A 21,054-nucleotide genomic window follows, 5' to 3' on the forward strand; every position below is an offset into this window, starting at 1 on the left:
TGCCTGCAATTATAGTCACGTGTGATATCACCACCATCATCAATATACTTTCTTTGGCTTCTATCTTTGGCCCCTCCTCCGGTCCTCCCCAACAAAATTTATATTTCCTACCTTTAATTAGTCTTTTTAATCACTTTAAATTTATTACCCAAATTTTTGTGGGTCCTTAAATTTATTTTTTGGTATAGATTTTATACATACGATGGACCAGTATCATACTTATTTATATGACACGAGAGTGAGACTATTCCATCTATGCTATTAGTGTCGAACAATCATCTTACTAGACCAAAAAAAAAAAAAAAAAAAAAGTAGTTTTAATATCTCTGATATATGACATATTGAATACCAAGTATATTTAAAATATAAATAAGTAAATATTTATTTTACGTTTTTATTTAAAATTTTTAATTGATAAAATCTAACAATTAATAATTACATATAAAATTTTTCAATTATAAAATTTACTATTAAGAACTTAAATTATTATGAGACTTTATTATTAATATTAAGACTTTATTAAAATTTTTGAGATAATGATTTATTATCTCAAAAGATATTGCTAATATAATTTAGAACTAATTCTAAAATTAGATAAAAAAAAAAATCAAAAGGATTCTTATTATCAATCACACATCAGTGGTCTTCTCTTTTCTGATAGACACGTCAATAGTCTTTGCAAGAGGAACAATTTGTCTATGATCGGATTAGAAATATGAATTTTAATATAATGCAAGGTGATTTATATATAATATCAATTGATTACTTAAAGAAGTTAAAAAAGAAATAATCTATGTATATAATTATTGTTTTATTAATTAATAAGTTAATTTTTAATTATTAAAAATAACATATTAATTATATTTGTAACATCAATTTTGTGTTTAGTTAATTAGTATTTTAAAATAATTTTTATATTTTAGAAACAAAATTTTAAAATATTAGAATTTTATTGAAAAAAGAGATTTAAGAATATTTTAATTTATTATTATTCCCTATAATATGATAAAGAGATTATTAAATATTAAAATCTATGGACTCGTATTACACTGGTATTTATGATCAAAGAGTAACAAATAAACGATTAGTTAAAGTGTTTAATTTATACTTAGGATACTTTATATGCTATCATTCTGAATGGGGTGATGTATCTTACAAAACTCCAAAAGCTAACTTGCATCATGTTGTCAATCCAACTTGGCTTCTGTTTTGGTTCAGACAAAACAGGGCTCAGTTTTGGGAATAATATTGTTGTTGTCTTTTTGAGCTTATTTAAATCACAAAATATCATCAGGAGTGCTAAGCATGACAATTTTCTTTATAATTATTTTATTATGATAAAGTGCTATCAATAATGTCATGTGCCTTGTGTTACATCTATGGTTTCATTTAATAAAGGCACGTTCCTACTATATGATAAGATTTTGGACCATAATCAAATTTTGATTTTTCTTCTTTTTAATTTATTGAGATTCAATAGCGGTGATTTACTAACTTGTTTTATATTTTAAGATAATAAATTATTCCAATTCAAGACTTTTTTTGTTTTATTTTCACAAATAAGAATATTAATCAGATTCCTCTTTCATCAGAAGTATTTACCTTCCAAATTGGCAATTTAAGTATGTGAATTCAGACATTAACTTTTTTGGTCCTTTAAATTTGTCTCAACTTTATTCAATAGAATAATGTAATTTTTCTACTTTCTTACAGTAAAAATACATATATTATACCTATCACTTTTTCTTCAATTATTAGTTTATAACTTGTAACTCTATAGTTGTGCGAGTCAACGTTTGTTGATCAAGTTCCACTTTTTAAGCAAAATCTATTAATAAGTTTCATTTTATTACGTATTTAAATTTTTATTTTATTTATTAAGCTATTATATTTTTATTTGAATTAAGAAGTTTTCTCATTTATATAATGAGATTTTTATTTAGAATTTTGTTTTTATTAAAAATTACTGATCTCTTAATAAAAATAAAAACAAAAAATACAAAGACTTCATGAATAAAATAAAATAGAAAAAAGAATTTACAAATGCATTTTGCCCAATTTGTACGTATTTGGATTTGAAAATAAAATTAAACTCTCGATTAAGTACTTTTCTTTTTAGAAAAAAGAAAAAAGAAAAAAGAATCGACAACTCTGATTAGGACATTGTTACAGGCAACATGATTGATGAAGTGCCTGTTTACACAGCGTAATGATACTTGTTAATACAAAAGGGGAAATTAAAGGAAAACAAAAAAAAAAAAAGAAAAGGGAAGAGCAGAGAAAGGACATGTCTGTGAGAGAAGTGAGAACGTAATCCATAAAACTGGGGCAGGAATTTCACTATTTAATTTGTTCCAGACCAGAATTTATTCTCTATCTGACCCATTTAAGAGTTTGAATAAGATGGCATCCCACTGATTGTAATTATCCATAAACAGATTTTGGATCTTGTGTCCTGTTTTCTTTTTATTTGCTTCCATATTGTTCTTTTGCCATTTACTCCTCCGCTGCTTCTCTAAAGAAACATTGGAGGGGCAGAAAGTTGCATGCCTCGTACTCACTGAAATTGTTTTCGACAATGCAATTTCAGATCAGTAGTATGAAATATGGACATACAAAAATGCCAAGAATTGAACTCAGCCATAAATCTGTATTCCTTATTCTTAAAAGTTAATTTCTGCCCTTTCGAAGTATGTGAATGTGGTTTGTCTTGAGAAATCGCGGACTTGACTCAAACACTGACCTTCAGTGAGTAATGAGTTTTCTTTCGCCAGAAAATAAAACTTCTGTAATATTGAGAGATTAGAAGGAAGAAAGAAAAAGATGAATGTGGGTAGTAAATAGATATTCATTATTGCATTTGATACTCCTTTTTTAGGTATATTTATATCCATAAGAAACAAAGCAACAATCTAAATTGATTTTGAATGATCATTTAACGGCTACTAAAAGGAATCTAATGAAAATAGATAATAATTGGATTTAACTTATGGTTATGTATATAAATAAATAGACGAAAGAAGAACAAAATTTACACATGGGTGCACAATTGAGAGGGGCACGCGCATGTATTATAGCGCAACACAAATTTATAATTTTCGTTCAAATCTACTATAAAACATACTAAATATAAACTCATAATAAGCTAATTTATTATATTGTTAGAAAAAATTTATATTCGAGGTTGAATACACCGTAAAAAATAACAACTACCATTTAACAAATAAAAAGTATAAATTCTAAGAATATATTGTAAATCAAGCAAAAATTTGATTGCTATATTTGTCTATAATAATAAGAGAAGTATCGGATTCTATTACCATTTATAAATTTTAATAAAAATTTATAATTTATATGATGATAGATAATTATAACTTACAATTATTAAATTTCAACAAATAAATTTTTTGAAAAAGAAATCCTAAGTGTGGATTGAAAAGCCAATAGTTGTTCTCTCTAGAAGTTTAAATAAAGTAGACCAAATTTCACTAGATTGAAATAATATAAACCTTTCACCTTTACTAATATGCGTGAACATCACTTGACCATTAGTTTTAACTTTTTTCTTTTCTAAGTAACAAGCTTATTGTGGAATAAGTTGGAAAACAACTTACAGTGGAGTCTCAATGGCTTACAAAGATGCAGTCATTCACTAAATCGCAGGTGCTCCAGAGGGTCTAAATGACACCATCTCAGCTCAGTGCTCAAAAGAATAAAGTATTCTCATCACCATAATATAAAAGGAACCAAAGAAAAAAAAAAATGTAATACTTTTCTAATAGGTTTATTTATACATATTACTCGAATTGAATATTGAGTTAAATAAATAAATAAATTATTTACACCTCTATCTGCAAAATTATTTGAATTAATAAATTTCTTATTTCTAGTTCTGGAATTTTCTCTTAAGCAACATATATATATATATATATATATATATATATATATATATATATATATATTAATTTCGCTTTTATTTAATGAATACAAATTTATGTTATATGTTTTATTTATTACTTTCAATTATTTTTATTTTAATAAACTTTCGTGATTGTTCATAGATATATTGTTGATTTCTTTGCAAAATCTATTTGATCTTTCTTGCAGAAATATTAATTAAAAAAATAAATCTGTTTTTTAGTCTTTTTCTAGATCGGGCTTGTTTAGAGACAAAATAATTGTCCGTATTTAAAATTAGTATTAATCGAGACTATTTTTGTCTAATTTAATAAGTGCTAAAAAATACATATACACTAAAAGGACTTTTAATATGTTATTACACCAAAAATAATAAAACTAAATTTACTTGCTCATATTTTAGTTTAATAACTGATAAAACTTATTCTAAGAAATTATTATCTATTGAATATTAAAATTATTAACTATCTAATAAAATGAAACTAATATCTTTTAAAATTTATTAAATATTATAATATAAGAAGGCCACTGTATTTATACATTAAAAACTAAATTGTTTATTTAATTTATGGAAAAAAAAAAAAAAAAGAACCGCATTAAGAAGTCAAGAAATAAGCATATCGTTTAAAACAAAAGCATTGATCCGAGGAGGCACCTCTTCCATAAAAATAGAATGATGAGTGATGGAATGAGCCCACTGAGCCATTAGGTGAGCAACTTGATTTGCTCTCTTATCGACAAAATGGAAACAAATAGAAATAAAAAGACTTTGCAACTAACCTAATGTCATCAATAGGCATTCAAAACGGATCCAAAGCAGCCCCCTCCGATTAGATCCAAACTTTTTTTAAGGAATTACCTGTAATATGATATTTTATATACATTATTTTATTTTGCAATTGTCGATTCTAAGATCTCATATCAATTCGACATTATCACATCTATGGATTAACTAACAGGAGTGAGGAAAGATTCACCGTTCATTAAAAGAAATTTATATCAATTTTCTTTTGCTTTTTTAAGTAAAAGATTAAAACTTTAAAAAATAAAAAAAAAAAATTTATCAGTGTTATTTTCTCAGTTCCATTATAACTGTCACTTTTTAGTAATTTACTCCTATTGAAAAAGTATTTAGTAGGATTAATTATAATTAAAAAAAACTAGCTAAACTAGACTAGTTTACTTCATAAATATTTTAAAATTTATTATACATATATTAATATAAAAATTAAAAAAACTTAATGCTATATTAAATATATAAAAATGACAGATAATTGAAATTTTTTTATTTGAAAAACTGATAATTATAATAGAATAGAGGGTGTATAAATTTTAAAAAATAATAGTCTCATCAAAATTTATAAATTTTGATCAATATGTATAAATCTTAAACATTAAATTAAGTTAAAAATTGAAAATTTTATAAAATCTCTTATTTAATTCTTTTAACTTAAATAATACCAAAATAATTATATATAAATTAAAGTCCAAATATAAATATATAAAAATATTTAAAAGCGAAAACAAAATTAACAATATCAACTCTTGACTTTTGTGATTAAGTTCTTTTAAACTATAGACATTATATACATTAAAACTAGAAATGACACTTAGGCGGATATTTTCGAATACCCGATCCGTCCAATAGGATGGATTTCGAGTAATAATAAATGGGTTTGGAAATTAATTTTACTACCCATATTGGATTCAGGTCGAATTCAGATTTGAACCCGCGTGTACCCATTACCTCAACTCGATTATATTAAAATTTATTATATTTTATTATTTAAAATTTTATTTAAAATTTTATTGAATATATAATGTTGAATATTTAAATTTGATTAGTTTATATTTCATAACTTTTTTGTTTACATTAATTTTTATTAGTAATATTTTAGAATTTAATTATTGTAAACGAGTTCAGTAAATAAGTACTCATTTAATTATCCGAATATTTATATAAACATATAGGGTACTCGTTATCCATTTAAATATTATAAATATATTTAATAGATATTTAATCTAAACGGAGTTTAATCGGGGTCAGATAGTATATAGGTATTTCTATTTGGGTTTGAAACGAGTTCAAATAACAACGATAATCTTTTATACGAATTTAGATTGAGTTCAAATATATATTTATTTAACTAAATGCAAATTTTAATATTCTTAAACGGGCAGACATTCTAACAGTTGCCATTCCTAATTAAAACACAATTTAATCAAAATATTAAGTCGAATTGACATTAAACCATCAAGGTTGCAAGGAAAAAAAACTTTAAATAAATCACAAGAAAAACTCTTTCAAAATGAATAAAGGACTACAAGTTTTTTTTTTCTTTTTCTTCCTCCATGGGCACCTCACCTTGTCCCAAAAAAAGGAAGGAAAACATAAAATAAATGAGACCCTATAATTGAGTGTGACAATACATGTAATGGTACACTTGTCTAAAATCTAGGAATAACCAACAATTTATTGTATATAGTAATGTATCTAAGAACCCCACACCCTTAAAATTGTATTTATAGATAGAATTTACAAGAAAAATGTATCCTAAATTTTTTATCAGAAAATCCCAACATATAGAGAGATTTTTGGAGCATTGATTTGTAGATACTATAGTAAGAGTAACTATACCTTATAGCTAAAATGGCCTAATAAAAAGTGCACGTAACTGCTAAATAACGCCTCTCTATATCTCATCCGCTTATTTTGGCGGCAGAAAAACCGCTACCCTCCACTCTTTCCCTCCATTCTTTCATTCACTCACTCACTAACCCACTTACCAGAGTCCACTTCTCTCTCTCTAGATTTCTTCAATCTTGCAGTTTAAATAATCCATATTTTGCAAATACCCATGTTCTGCTTTCAGTTGTTTCTGTAGAAAGCTATGGCTGACTTTGACAATTCTTTGTCTTTGTCCAGTCTTCTTTGTCAAGAAGACGATGCTTCTTGTTTTAATGAAAACAATTCTTTTCAAGAATTGAACTTTGAGTCTTCTTCTTCCTCTTCTTCTTCTTGTTTTGTTTTGGAGAATGAAGAGATTGAATACATTGAGAAAATGGTTGAAATGGAAAGTAGAAGTTTTACATGCTCTGATGATTCCTCATTCGCTAATTATAGCTGGTTAAGATGTGCCCGCTTGGATGCCATTGATTGGATTTTCAATGTTGGTACTTGTGTTTTCCTGTCAGGATTTCTTCTTCTTCTTTTTTTTTTTTTCTTTTTCTGAATTCTTGTTTTCGTAAGTTAAATTCTTGAAAAAAATGTTTCTTTCTGTTCTGATTTAGACAAGAGCAATCTTCGGATTCCGGTTTCACACAGCTTATCTTTCAGTGACATACTTTGATCGGTTTCTTTCAAAAAGATCTATTGATGTAAGCAACGAAAAGAACACTCTTGTCAATTTTTGCATAATTTGGTTGGATTCTTAGTTTTTTTTATTGCTTTGATTAATGGATGTTAATGGTGGTGTTTTTTTTTTTTTTTTTTTTTCTGAAGGATGGTAAATTGTGGGCTATTAGATTGTTATCTGTGGCATGTTTATCATTAGCAGCAAAGATGGAGGAATGTAGAGTGCCTCCTTTATCAGAGTTTCCAATTGAAGATTATTGCTTTGAAAATAAGGTAATTCAAAGAATGGAGTTGCTGGTATTGAATACTTTAGAATGGAAAATGGGTTCAATCACTCCTTTCTCTTATCTACATTATTTCATCAATAAAATTTGTGGTGAATCTAGACAAAAAGAAACAGTCTCTAGAGCTGGGGAACTTATTGTTGCAGTGATTAAAGGTAATTTAGCTTTCAAATTAAGTTGAAAACTTTACTAGTCCAATTTGATTCTTGATTTGTGAATCTATAGTCATTTTTCTCTTTACAGAAATTAATTTGCTGGATCATCGACCATCGATTATTGCTATGGCTGCAGTATTAGCTGCATCTGACAATCAATTAACAAGACAAGAGCTGGAGCTCAAGATGAAAGTAATTTCATCATGGGGTTCTTTGCAAAATGTGAGATTTTCTTTCTCTGTTTTATACCATTTTTCTAAGAAATAACTAATAGCACAGAACAGAAAAGAACAGAACAGAACAGATCATGATAATGATATTGATATTGATATTGATTTTGGTATCAATGTTTAACCTTATTAATTTTCATCTCATATTTCACTGCAACAGGAACATATATTTTCCTGTTATATTGTAATGCAGGAAATAGAGATGGGAAAACTTAAGACACCAAAGCAAGTGATTTCTCCTAACTCATCATCAATCCATTCTACTTCAATGGCTCTTCTTGAAAACTCTTCCTCCACTACTTTTGGAGCTGGCACTAAAAGAAGACTCACATACAATGACTGTGATCAAAATTGTCCAGTAAAGAAAATCTGTCATCAGCCTTAAATTAATACATTTGATTCTATATAAAGGGATTTGAATTGGGTTCATTTCATTGGTTGAATTATACGATTCTTTTCTTTGTTATTTATGAAAACTGATCAATTTTTCTACAAGGAGAGTTGGCTTATAGGTCTAAAGAGTGTTTATTTATGCCAATTTGATGGTATGGATTTTGGAGTTGATGATTGGAGTTCCAATTTCCAATACGCAACAAAGGAAAGTTTCAGCTTAGCCTACCCGAGAAGGGGATAGAGGAAAAAAAAAAGAGAAAAAAAGGGAAAGTAAATAAATAAGAAAGGGGATAGCTTTAACCAACAGTAACAAGTAAAGAAGCAGCTGACTCGAGTCCAAAAGCCATTAAGATGGGAAGAAAGGCCAAGAGAATGCCAGAGAAGCCACCGAAGATATATATAATAAATATATATTTTTTGTCTATATAGCATTCTTTGTATTTGTTTGTTGCTTTCATGAATATCCTATACTGTTGCTTGCACTTTTCTCAAGTTGCTGTATTTCTTTATCCCCTCTCTATATACTTCTTTTCTTTCTTTTCCCTCTCAATTTTGGGACAAAACAAATGAGAGTTTTTGATGATGTATACATCCATTGTAAACCCCTTGTATTCCTTTTGATGGAAGGGGCTTGGGATGCTTCCTACGTCTTTCAAAAGGCTGAAAGCCATGAAGAACGAAGAGTTGTTTCTGTTTGATTTGATACATACTTTGTATTTTTGGCCATTCATATTAAAAAAGAATAAAATAGAAAAAAAAAAGTATATAAAGGTGAATGTGATTAGATTTGTTTGGAATGTTGGCAGGGTGTTCCTCTTTTATGAGTGGGAAGTTTTCTTTTCTTCTATTTTCCCAATTTGTTTTCTTAACTATAACATAGCTGGTAGCACTGTCTCTAGGGATCATAATTCCTCAACAATTATCAAAAGCTAAAATGGTTGTTAACTAAACAGGTTTTCTTAGTGTATTAGGTAGTTAAGTGCTAGCAACATGCTTTAAATTATATGGTTTTTGAAGTTTTCTCCCAAGTAAAAAGATCCTCAAGTGAACTGCTTCTTGGTCATTCTGAAAGGGGAATTCAATCAAGAACAAGCAATGAAAAAGAAGCCAGTTTTGCTGTTGTGATTAGAGGCCATTCTTTTTCAAAGTTGCTACCTAACGCACCCAAAAAGGCCATAGTTTTCACCAATACATGTGAATGCTGATAGTTGCTTGCTCTCTCCCTTTGATGGAAGTTGGTAGGACCCAAATCTATGATGATGAAGAAGAAGGTACAAGAGTCTTTGTTTTGGGGTGGATTGGGGGGAAAGAGGGGGGACATATGACTCATAAGATTCATAACAAAAATTGGTGTCAGAGGCTCCACCCCTCCACATGACTCCATATTGGGTCCTAGGATATATGTATATATATATATATATATATATATATATATATATATATATACATATATCCAGTCTGGCATTTGTACAACTCATGTATGTATTCTAGTCTCAGTATTTGCACACTGGTGCCTATCATAGGAGACAGACTTATATTGTTTGTGGGTGAATGGTTCTGTTACCAAGTTGTGTCTCTTTGTTTTGTTCACTAGGTCCACCTTTTTGGCCTAGTTTCCCCCATCAAAATCATCAAGATAATAAATTCTCACATTTTTTCTTCTGCTATCACCCATAATTCTCAAGAAAATTACTGGAAATGAAGCACCAGCAGTAATAATACATTTCAATTTCTGTAAAGTCTCAATTTCGAGTTATTTTTTCTTATTTGTAACTAAAAGATACAATATAAATGTGTTAGAATAATAATTATCTCTTTTTATTTTAAATTATAAGAAACATTAACATTTTATCCTATTATAATGAGATTAAAAAATTTATTTTATATATAATTTTTATTTATTTATAAAAAGTCTAATATAGTCAGATAACTATTCTCTTATATTCAATATAAAAATAATAAGTCATTGCGAAAATAAAAAACTTAAACCCAATATCATTACCTTTCAAGAAGTGTATCCATAATTTATATCTAATATAATATAATCTCTTTTAATATTGTATTAACTTTTTGCATTTTCTTCTTAAAAAATAAAATAAAAAAGAACTTATAATCAACTTGTAGATGATTATTGTTTTTAGGCAAAATACGTTCACTTGGAGATACATTATGTATAGATGTCATGTTTTTTCTATTAAAATACATGATAGATCGATAGAGAGGGTAGCGAAATGTCAAAATTTGCTGCCACTTATGAGGCTATAGGTCAAAGGATTTGCATGTTCATTAGCAGTTAAATGTTTGCTTCTTTTAAAGTGATGATTTGTTAATGTTTTGCTTGGGTGCAATGATAAAAGAAATTATGATTGTCTAAATTACATAAAGAGCTAATTTTCTACCATAAAAAAGAAAGATCAAAATCATACTTGTTTGGAGCGGCAGAAAAAGAAAATACATAGTGAAGCATCATGAAATGAATTGAAAAACGCCATGCTTCTTGCATGAGAAAAGGAAAAGTGGAGCAATAATCCATGCATAAGTGCTTAATTTGATTAGGATAAAAAAGGTATGGCGTATGGTCCAACCTGCAAGAAATTTTGGGTTTTCAGCTTCTCTTCACACCCTGAAAGAAGTTAATCCTTTTTGTCAAAGATGGTATGACCAAAAGTACTCAATTGAAAATTGTCACTTAATGACTAAGCTCAAAATGTGGCTTTCATATTGTATTCCATTTTAAACTTTGTGATGCTCAAATGAGTGAATGGACCACATTAAATGGTGAGTACTACTGAGTATAGCTGTGTTGTTATGTTGGGAAGAAGAATCATTTCTCTTGTTTTGAAATAAACAAACAAATAAAAATAAAAAAGAAGAAGAAGAAGAAAAACATTAGACATTTTGCCAACTAGGTGGAATGGAAGGGAGTGCCTAAAAAGTTGAATTTGACCATGAATGACATGACCATTTACCATTGGCAATCAATTCTTTGTTGGAGTAGTTCATTTCTTGATGGTCTTTTCTTTTTTTTCTTTTAGAATTGGTTTTGTATAGTTTATTTATCTAATACATACATTAGTTCCCTCTGGTTTGGTGGTTTTACCTTTTTTGTCCCTTGGAAACCATGAATGCCCCCAAACTCATTGTCCCTTCAAAAGCAAGTAAATATTATCAAGGTTGTTGATATCATTAGGTACACAGTGGGACAAACATGCATCCATTCTCCAATTGATCTTGGCACATGTCATATGTGAGTGACAAACATCAAATTATATCCCCCACAAATAATTCTATCACTCAATTGTTGAGATGCATAATTTCTAGTTGAGTGATGATTTTCTTTCCCCCTCCTCCCCTGCCCTTCTTTTTTATTGTTATTTTTTTCTAGAACTTGGTGAAACATGGGAGGCCTCAACTTATTAGTTAGTAGAGGAATAATATATTAATAAGCTAATTTATTAGCACATAAAGATCTAGCTCAATGAGTTGAGAAGACAGAAGAAAAGAAGAGAAGAAAAAAAAAAAAAAACTTGAATTGATGTTTCCAAGTCCAGGCCTAAAATACATTTTTCATTTCATGGGCTTCTATATAGCTTTTGGAAATTGAAATTCAGGCCCAAATTTCAGCGCCCAAAATCCATTTGAAATTCAACCAATTTTAAGGCTCAGCATTCATCAGAGTCTCAATTTCAAATTCCCTCCCTTTCCCTCTCTTTCAGATGCATTTCAAGAAAACAATTCCACGAATCACAGAAACCGAGATTTCTGATAATGGAGAAGCGACTTGGTTCATCTCTCAAATCCTCAGCAGAGGATTTCATTTCCTCAGCGACAAAGCTGAATTTGAAATCTTCAAAATCCACACTTAAAACCCTAATTCACAGCATCTCCACCTCTTCATCACTCTCCACCACTCTCCCTTGCTCTCTCCACCATTCCATTTCCAATTCAATCCTTTCCTTCCAGAACCTTCTACAACACCCCCCTCAGCCTTTGGACCCTGCAAAATCCCCTCCTTCAAAACGCCCACGCAGAGCTTCATCCCGGAAAAACAAACCTAGTCCCCTTGAACATGAAACCAATCTCACCCATGAGAAGCAAGATACCATTGATAAATTTCAAATTCTTGCTCACATTACTTTCTTATGTGTTTCGCAACCAAAAAAGGCGTTTTCGCCGTCTGACTTGTTACCTGCTGTTCAGTTATTGCATGATAATCTGGTTCTTTTCGAGTCGGATTTAAGCTTATCATTAGAAATAGCAAGCTTATGTGAGTTTTATTGGAAAGAGAATTTATCTGGTAGAGAAATGCTAATTTCTCAGTTTATACCCTTTTTAGTTTCGAGGTCATTAACTTCGAAGAGGAAAATCGATGTGCATAGAGTCTGTGCATTGCGTGAGGCTTTTAATTTGTTTGATTTTGAAGATGAGAGTATAGAGGATTTGAAATTATTGTTAATGAGATGTGTAATTTCGCCTCTGTATTTAAAAACAGAGGATGGCAGGCGGTTTCTTGCGTTTATATTCGGGTTGAGTATGCAATTACTGAAGGAGGCTTTAGCAATGATAAAGTCTCAGATTCCTTTTGGAAGGAAATCGATATTGGAGGCGTATGGAGAGATTTTATTCAGGGCGTGGAAAGGAGTTAATGGGGAATTAAAGGATGAGATTGAGAATGGGTTTTTGCAGGGTTTAATTGAGGCTGCAATTTACTCGAGTTCAGGTGTTTTAGCATCTTCTGTTAGGAGGGTTTTGGGAGCTTTTGTTAGTCAAAGGACTACCGATGGTGTCGAAAAATTACTTTTCCGGCTCGCTGAGCCTGTTATCTTTCGCTCGCTTCAGGTGAGTCATTTTTGCTATGTGTTTTTGGAGCTAAGAATGATGTATTTGATTGTTTGTAGGATGAAAGCTTGATTGATTGTTTAAAAAGTTTCAGTCTTTTTGTCTTTCTGATTTGTGATATTTATAAGTGGCTAACATCTTTGAATTGTGTTTAGTACACGCAGGAAGATATAACAACAAATTGGTTTGTAATTTTAATGACACTGCAAACTGGACTTAGACTGTTTAATTGAGTCTGAATTTAGCTTATTTGCAAATTTTGGAGCAACTAAAATGCATGCTAATTTATTTTTGAATCATTCATTGAAAATTACTTAATTTCTTGGAGAATTATGAAGAATTTATGTTATTTTCTGACAGGTCGCTAATTCAAATGTTCGCCTCAATGCATTGCATTTACTTTTAGATCTGTTTCCTCTTGAAGATCCTGATGTAACAAAAGAAGTTAAGGATACACTGCTTGATAAACAGTTCTTCTTACTAGAGAGATTGCTCATGGATGATTGTCCAAATGTGAGAGTTGTTGCAGTGGAAGGTTGTTGCCGTGTTCTCCATTTATTTTGGGAGATCATCCCTTCATCAACCATTACAAAGGTACTTACAAAGATTTTCGATGACATGTCACATGATATATCCAATGAGGTCAGGCTTTCCACATTGAATGGGATTGTTTATTTGCTTGGAAATCCACAATCTCATGAAATTCTGAAAGTGCTCTTACAAAGAGTGGGGCATCTGATATTAGATAATGTTCTATCCATTCGTGTTGCTGTTATGGATCTCCTCCTTCTTCTAAGAGATATTCCATCTTTCCAGTTTAATAAGGTATCAAGAACTCCGTAGCCCCTGCTTTGAATTAGTAATTTCTTAATGTATCCCATTCTTATTATATTCCTTTTTGGCTGAAATTATTCTAATCATGTCCTTCAGGTTGTAGGTTTGGATGAATTATTGTCAAGTCTGGCAAATGATCAACCACAGGTTGCTCAGAAGATAACAAGATTGCTTATGCCATCATACTTTCCCTCAAAAGTAAGCACTGAAGAGGCATGCAATCGCTGTGTTACTCTTATAAAAAGGTCTCCCATGGCTGGTGCAAGGTTTTGTGAATTTGCTGTATCAGAGGGGGCATCTCTTAAATCTCTCATGGAGCTAGTCAGAGCATTGATAAGTTTGGCGTTAAGACATGATAAGTTAGAAGCAGATCAAAAGGAGGGTTTTCTTGCTGCTGCATCCCATCTTTGCAATAGTCTAGTGGGTGAGCCATGTTACAAGAATGCTCTGAAAGAGTTATTTGTTGGTGGAAAAGTAAAGAGCCTATTTGCTTATGCATCAACTAGGTGTGCTCAATCATCTGTTCTCAACATTTTTTCGTCCATCTCTCCAGAGGATGTGGCTGTGCTTGTTGAAGAATGTATGCATCTCATCACCAATTGTAGTGGCATCTCAGATAACGTGGAATTGCAAGACGAAGTGAGGTCTGCCCACAAATTGATGCTGTCTTGTGATAGTTTTGATGATTTGTTTGAGGCTCTAACAAAGCTTTTGCAAAAAACTGCCTACCGTTGCCATATCAAATTTGGGGTTGAAATGCCAAAGCAGAGAATTTCCCCTAGAAAAAGGAAGAAATGCAAGTATGCGGTTAAAATATCAGCTAAATGGAAACACGTAAGTGGAAAAACTGCATCCAACTTTGAGGACGATTATTCACTTGCTCTAGGTATAGCCTGGCAAATAAAAGACTTGCTTGGTTCTGAGGACTCTCGGAAAGCCATTTTTGGGTCACAAGCTCTAGAACTTCCATTCCTTGCTTTAAAAGTCATTTCAGAAGTTAGCATTATGCAGTGCGTCAGCTGTGAATACTTGGACTCATCTCCTGTTTTAGCATATACGGCTCTTGCCTTGCATATGACTCTTCAAAATATAAAAATTAGTACACATGAATCTGGTCAGAAGAATGATAGAACTGACTCTTCATCAATTCTGGAGGCAAGTAGTTGCAGTTTCTTTTCCTTTTTTCCCCATATTAAAGTCCTTGCTTTCTTTAATACACTCTCTCTACTCTCACTTGTGGTCTTTTTTTTCTTTACATCCCACAAATTGTATGAGATTTGTGAAATTGAGTTCCAGATTCTATATGAACTCACTTTGAACTCACTAATTGTATGAGAGCGTCAGTTTCTCCTAACTTGTTCATTTGTTATATAAAAAATGGACAGAAGTATGGTGATTGCTTGTGAAAATAATAATGCCAAAGGAGCAGTGCTCATTCTGTCATTGTTTAGATGTCAAGTCAAAAAATTCTCGCCATTTGGATAAACTTGTATCTGTCATTTTCAAATTGTGCTTCTTACTGCCCTACTATATATCTTGTCATAATGAAGTGTTTTGAGTACGTTTAATTTTGTAATGGTAGTACACTAAATGCACTATTAACAGACCACCCATGCTATAGTTAGTGATGAAGATATCAGTCAGGAAGTAATCAGTAGTTTATACTTAATTTTGGGACACTCTTGCTTGAAGCTAGAATAGGTTGGTTGATCTCTTAACATAATACTTCCTTTTTTGTATTGCTGTCTTTTTTTATACTATACTAGAAAGGGTTGCTGAATCATAATCTCGTCCAGCGTGGCATTTGATCCCTGGTTAATAAACTCCCGTTAAGTTTTCCAATTTAAAATTTTAATGGATACTTTTCGAACAGGAATTGCTTTTCTCGTTGTTTACACGTGTATGTGTATGTAGCTTAATGTTACAATGTTCATTTAACCTTTATGAACTTCTGAAGGAGCACACCTTTGTTACTTCACCTATTTATTTGGTTATGGACTGCTCACATAGCTGCTTCTATTTCTGGTAAACAAGAACAATATTTTGCTGATTTCCTGTTCTTCCTTATAAATTTTCTTTTTAGCCAACGTTGCTGGATGAGACAACAGATCATCTGCTTAATTGTACCGACAAGCTGCTTGCAGCAGGTGACAGTGGAGTGTCTTGCAATTTACCTGCAGACGCAACACAAGAAAGGAAGAAGGGCCACCGTAACAGAGTCAAGCAAAAGGATTTTCAAAAAGATGCCTCCAGTGCAAATAATGATGGTGAGCAATTAACTAGAGGCAATTAATGCAATTCTCATTGAAACTGCTGTTTAATTATTGAATGGTAACAAATACACAAAAGATCATGACCATAATTTTCAACCACCAGATCTTTCAGTAAGATCCCTTCATGCCGCACTTTTACTTGAATATTTCTGTAAATACACAGAAGCGTAACAGAAAAGTAAAAGAACCGCTGTCATTCTTTTTTCTTTTTTTTTTTTAACTTGCATGCAGGATCTCTTCTTAGTAAAGAGAAGATAATGTCAAATAAGGTGAAGCTGCTTACTACAGTTCTCAAGTTCATTGTCGACTCCACTGCAATGGGCTTTCTTTCTAACACCCACAGAAGGTGCTTGAGCTTTACTTCATCGTATATAAAATATGTCATCCATGTCTTAGGGAAACAATCTAACGAAAGAGTGCAATTTAAGGAGGATAATTTGAAAGAATGTATTCTATGCTTGAAAAGCTCTTTCAGCTATGCAGCCAAGTTACTCAATCTCATCCTTAAAGACACCAATGAAGCTTCACCTCCTCCAACGGAAACTTTTAATCTGGCCAATGATATGCTTGACCTAATCACGTCAATTGAGCTGTCTTTGGGCTCTAATTTTGCTGCACGTCTTGCTGCAGGAGCAAAATCTTGGCTGCCTGATCTGATTCTTGCCTTGGGATCCAGGTGCATATTTCAACAAACTCCAGCAGAAAGCACATACTTGACGGCATTATCTCATGTTAAGCTCCATTTTCCATCATGGCCTTTAATTTTAGCGGAGATTGAGCTCTGTGAGATAAGCAAAGATAGTCCAGAAAAGGAGGATGATAGAGATTCAGAACCAGATGAGTTTCCTCTGTTTGAGAAATTTATAGAAATGATACTTTCACTGTTGAAGGGAAATCCGAAGGTGCTGGATGCAGTTGGAGTGATTTTTTTAACTTACTCAATTGTTGGCCTAGAAAGGAAGGATTTTGGATTGGTATTAGGACTCCTGCACTTCGTCCGTGTTAAGTTAGTTGGCCAAGAAGATAGAGAGTGGACTGAACTTGAGATGATGCTGAGTTCTCTGCCGGACATTTATCCTCAGATTGAGAGAGAATCAGAAGAACAAATTAATGAAGATGCAAGGCAGAAGTTAGAAAGTGCTAGGGCATTGCTTGAACCTGTTTGGTTGTACCATGTATATGAAACTGGGAGGTTTACTGCGATGGAAGAGTAGATTATTATAATCATTTAATCCTTTTTAACAGCTTCTACAATTGAATCTTAATGGGAATACATATTTCCCAATGTAAAGTGGAAATGTGGAAAAAGAACAATAAAGAATGAATAAAGTGTGTGTATTATTTTTGTATTATGAATCTGAGTTCTTTACAAAATGATGAATGATATATATACATAATCATCTGATTCCTACTTCTATTCTAATGGTTGTCTAGTAATGACTTTTTCTGTTTTGGGGTAATATTGAAGTGACTTTTCTTGCTTTGCAGGAAAGGTTGCTCCTTTTACTCCGAGGTTAGTGATGATAGGTCTGCACAAGCAATCTAGCTTGTGCAGCCTCTGAAATCTCAGTTTCTAACCCTCTTCTTTCTTCAACACTCTCCCTTAAGGTGGGTTCAAACAAGTTTATTGAACCCATTTTGCTGAGGATCGAATGATGATTTTGCTTGTCCAAGGCTTTTGTGAATATATCTGCTAGTTGGTCTTGACTTTTGATATAAGGTGTCTCAATTTCTCCTTTTTGAACATTTTCTCTGATGTAGTGGCAATCAACTTCAATGTGCTTGGTTCGTTCATCAAACACCGGGTTCGATGCTATATGGCGAGCATCTTGGTTATCGCAATGCATTTGCATTGGCTCTTTACTCTCAATTTTCATGTCCTTGAGAACTTGCTTGATCCAAGTGAGTTTGCTAGCCGTGGATGCCATTACACGGTATTCGGCTTCGACGCTTGATCTAGCAACTACACTTTGTTTTTTGCTTTTCCATGTCACCAAGTTTCCTCCTACAAAGACACAGAAATCAGTAGTTGACTTCCTGTCACAGTTTCCAGCCCAATCTGCATCAGAAAAACCAACTATATTAGTAGATTTGTTTTTCTTCATCCAAATTCCTTGCCCGGATGTTCTCTTGAGGTATCTGAGGATTGATCTGTATAGGTGGTAGTGCGAGGGGCATGCATGGGCGGCTTACCATACTAATCGCAGAATGAAATGTCGGGGCCTAGTGAGCGATTAAATAAATCAGTTTTCCTACCAAGCGCTGATAATGCCCTATGTTGGTTAAAGGCTCTCCATCTTCTAAATTGAGTTTAATTTTGGTTTCCATTGGAGTGATGGCATGTTTAGCTCATATTTTTCCAGTTTCCTTCAATAGATCAAGGGTATATTTCCTTTGAGATAGGAATAAACCCTTGTTGGATTTTGCCATTTCTATGTCTAGGAAATATGATAGCTGTCCTAGGTCTTTGATGTCAAACTCTCTTTTTAGACTTTGTTTGACATCATCTATCCCTTGATCATCATTCCCTGTTATTATGATATCATTAACATACATTAAAATAATAATAGTGTGTTTGTGTGTGTGTTTAACAAACATAGACGGATCAGATTCACATTTATTGAAATTAATGCTTAATAAAAAATGGTTGAGTTTGACATACCATGCTCTCGGGAACTGTTTTAGGCTATAGATAGCCTTCTTTAGCTTACATACCAAGGAAGTGTCTGAGGTTGATTTATGTCCAGGAGGTAGCATCATGTAAACTTCCTCTTCTAAATTTTCTTGTAAGAAGGCATTCTTGACATCCATTTGGAATAGATTCCAGCCCTGGTTGATTGCTATTGAGGGAAGGATTCTGACAGTATTCATTTTGGCCACTGGAGCACAGGTCTCTTGATAGTCAACTCTATAGGTTTGAGTGAAGCCTCGGGCTACAAGTCTGGTCTTGTATCTTTCAATGGTTCCATCACTGTTGTACTTGATCTTGTATATCCACTTGTATCCCACGATTTTTTTATTTGGTGGAAGAAGTACAATACTCCATGTATCATTTTTTTTTTCTAGGGCAAAGAGTTCTTCTTCCATAGCCTTACACCATTTGGGGTTGGTGTTGGCTTCATAGAAGTTTGTGGGTTTAGTTTGATTTGAGATCTGGCATAGATAGTTGCAATATTGGTTAGATAAGACATTACAAGAAATGAAATTCTGAATTGGATATGTTATCGTATGAGACACATAGTCTCTAAATTTCACAGGTGGTATAGTTTGTCGAGTAGATCTTCTCAAGGCAATTGCTTCTTCTTCTTGAGATTGAGCTTCTCCCCCCTGAAGGAATTAGCCTTGAGACTGGAGGTGACTTCCCCTGGAGTTGACAATCCTGTTCAGAGCTGCTAAGAGAGAAATCAGAGTTAAGCGGAAATAAAGACTGGCATGGTCCATTAGTGAAGTCAACATTGGTTAGGTGGTTGTAGTAGGGTTCAATCTTGACAAAAGTGACATCGCGAGAGACATAGGTTTTATGGGTCAAAGGATCATAACACTTGTGCCCTTTTTGAGTGGAGGAGTATCCTAGAAAGAGGTTTTTGACCGAGCTTTTGTCTAGTTTATGCTGACATTTAATATGCACATAGCAAACACAGCCAAAAACCCGGAGGTGACCTAATTCTATTTTTTGACCCTTGAGGACTTCTAGAGGGCTCATATTCTTTAAGGTGACAGTGGGTAGTCTATTGATGAGGTAGGCGGCGGTTAAGAGGGGATCCGACTAAAACATAGAAGGGACGTGATTTTGAAAAAGGAGAGTGCGAGTGACATTGAGAAGATGTCGGTTTTTACGTTCAGAAACACCATTTTGTTTGGGGATATTAACACGTGTGGTTTGATGCACAATTCATGTTGTTTAAAAAAGGTGGAGAAATATTGGTTTATGTACTCCGTACCATTGTCGGAGCGAAAAAATTTTAAATTGGCATTATACTGATTTTTGATAAAATTAAAAAACTCTTTGAAACGCGAAAAAAATTTTATTTTTCCTTTTTAATAAATAGATCCAGGTGGTGCGAGAGTTATCATCAATAAAGGTAACAAAGTATCTAAAATGGTTATATGCGGTAACGGGGGCAGGTCCACAAACATCGGAATGTAATAATTCAAAAGCATTTTCTGACATGCTTGATGACAAAGAAAAAGGTAATCGAGTATGTTTAGAAAATCTACACACATCACAATTACTAGAGTTCAAATTGTAACAAGATAATTTATTTAAAACATTATCGGAAGGATGCTCAAATCTCTGATGTATTAGCTTGCTGTGGGTGGGATTGGTTGACACAAAACATTTCTTGGGAGGATTATGGAGATAGTATATGCCATTTTCTAGTTGTCCTTCACCAATCATCTTTCCAGAAATTCGATCCTGAAATATGACTGAAGATGATGAGAAAATAACGTTACAGTTTAAATCACGAATAATTTTACCAATGGATAAAATGTTAGATTTAAAGTCAGACAGAAATAAAATATCTTTAAGATTGGAATTAAATAAATTTGTGGTGCCATATCCCTGAATTTTGACTTTGTTTCCATTGGCAACTGTCACATAATGGGAATCCCTGATAGAATGAATTTTTTGCAATTGTGTGGGATCCCAAGTCATGTGATTTGTTGCTCCAGAGTCAATAATCCAAGTATTATGACAGTACTTTGTGATTTTTTGATGATGAAATTAAAGAGGATTGAACCGAACCTGACCCGTCGGGTGAGGATGAACCG

At 32.2% G+C, this 21,054-nt stretch overlaps 2 protein-coding genes across 3 annotated transcripts; both read left to right on the forward strand.

Annotated features, from left to right (window-relative positions):
* Positions 1 to 6,546: 6,546 nt before the first annotated feature.
* On the forward strand, positions 6,547 to 9,040 carry LOC8283359 (cyclin-D5-1). The gene is made up of 5 exons (XM_048376330.1): positions 6,547 to 7,088; positions 7,210 to 7,296; positions 7,421 to 7,712; positions 7,801 to 7,934; positions 8,103 to 9,040. Exons 1-5 carry the CDS (start codon positions 6,810 to 6,812, stop codon positions 8,325 to 8,327), a joined length of 1,017 nt encoding a protein of 338 aa, XP_048232287.1. The 5' UTR covers positions 6,547 to 6,809; the 3' UTR covers positions 8,328 to 9,040.
* A 2,280-nt stretch (positions 9,041 to 11,320) lies between these two features.
* LOC8283360 lies at positions 11,321 to 17,633 on the forward strand. 2 transcript variants are annotated; one of them, XM_015723070.2, is made up of 5 exons: positions 11,321 to 13,174; positions 13,535 to 13,999; positions 14,105 to 15,163; positions 16,092 to 16,275; positions 16,513 to 17,633. In XM_015723070.2, exons 1-5 carry the CDS (start codon positions 12,104 to 12,106, stop codon positions 17,493 to 17,495), a joined length of 3,762 nt encoding a protein of 1,253 aa, XP_015578556.1. In that variant the 5' UTR covers positions 11,321 to 12,103; the 3' UTR covers positions 17,496 to 17,633. The 2 variants fall into 2 exon arrangements, with proteins under 2 accessions (XP_015578556.1, XP_015578557.1); XM_015723071.2 differs by having other exon boundaries at positions 16,912 to 17,633.
* The last annotated feature ends 3,421 nt before the right edge of the window (positions 17,634 to 21,054 follow it).

Source organism: Ricinus communis, chromosome 7 (genome assembly GCF_019578655.1).
Source record: "Ricinus communis isolate WT05 ecotype wild-type chromosome 7, ASM1957865v1, whole genome shotgun sequence".
In the NCBI taxonomy this organism is placed as follows: Eukaryota; Viridiplantae; Streptophyta; class Magnoliopsida; order Malpighiales; family Euphorbiaceae; genus Ricinus; species Ricinus communis.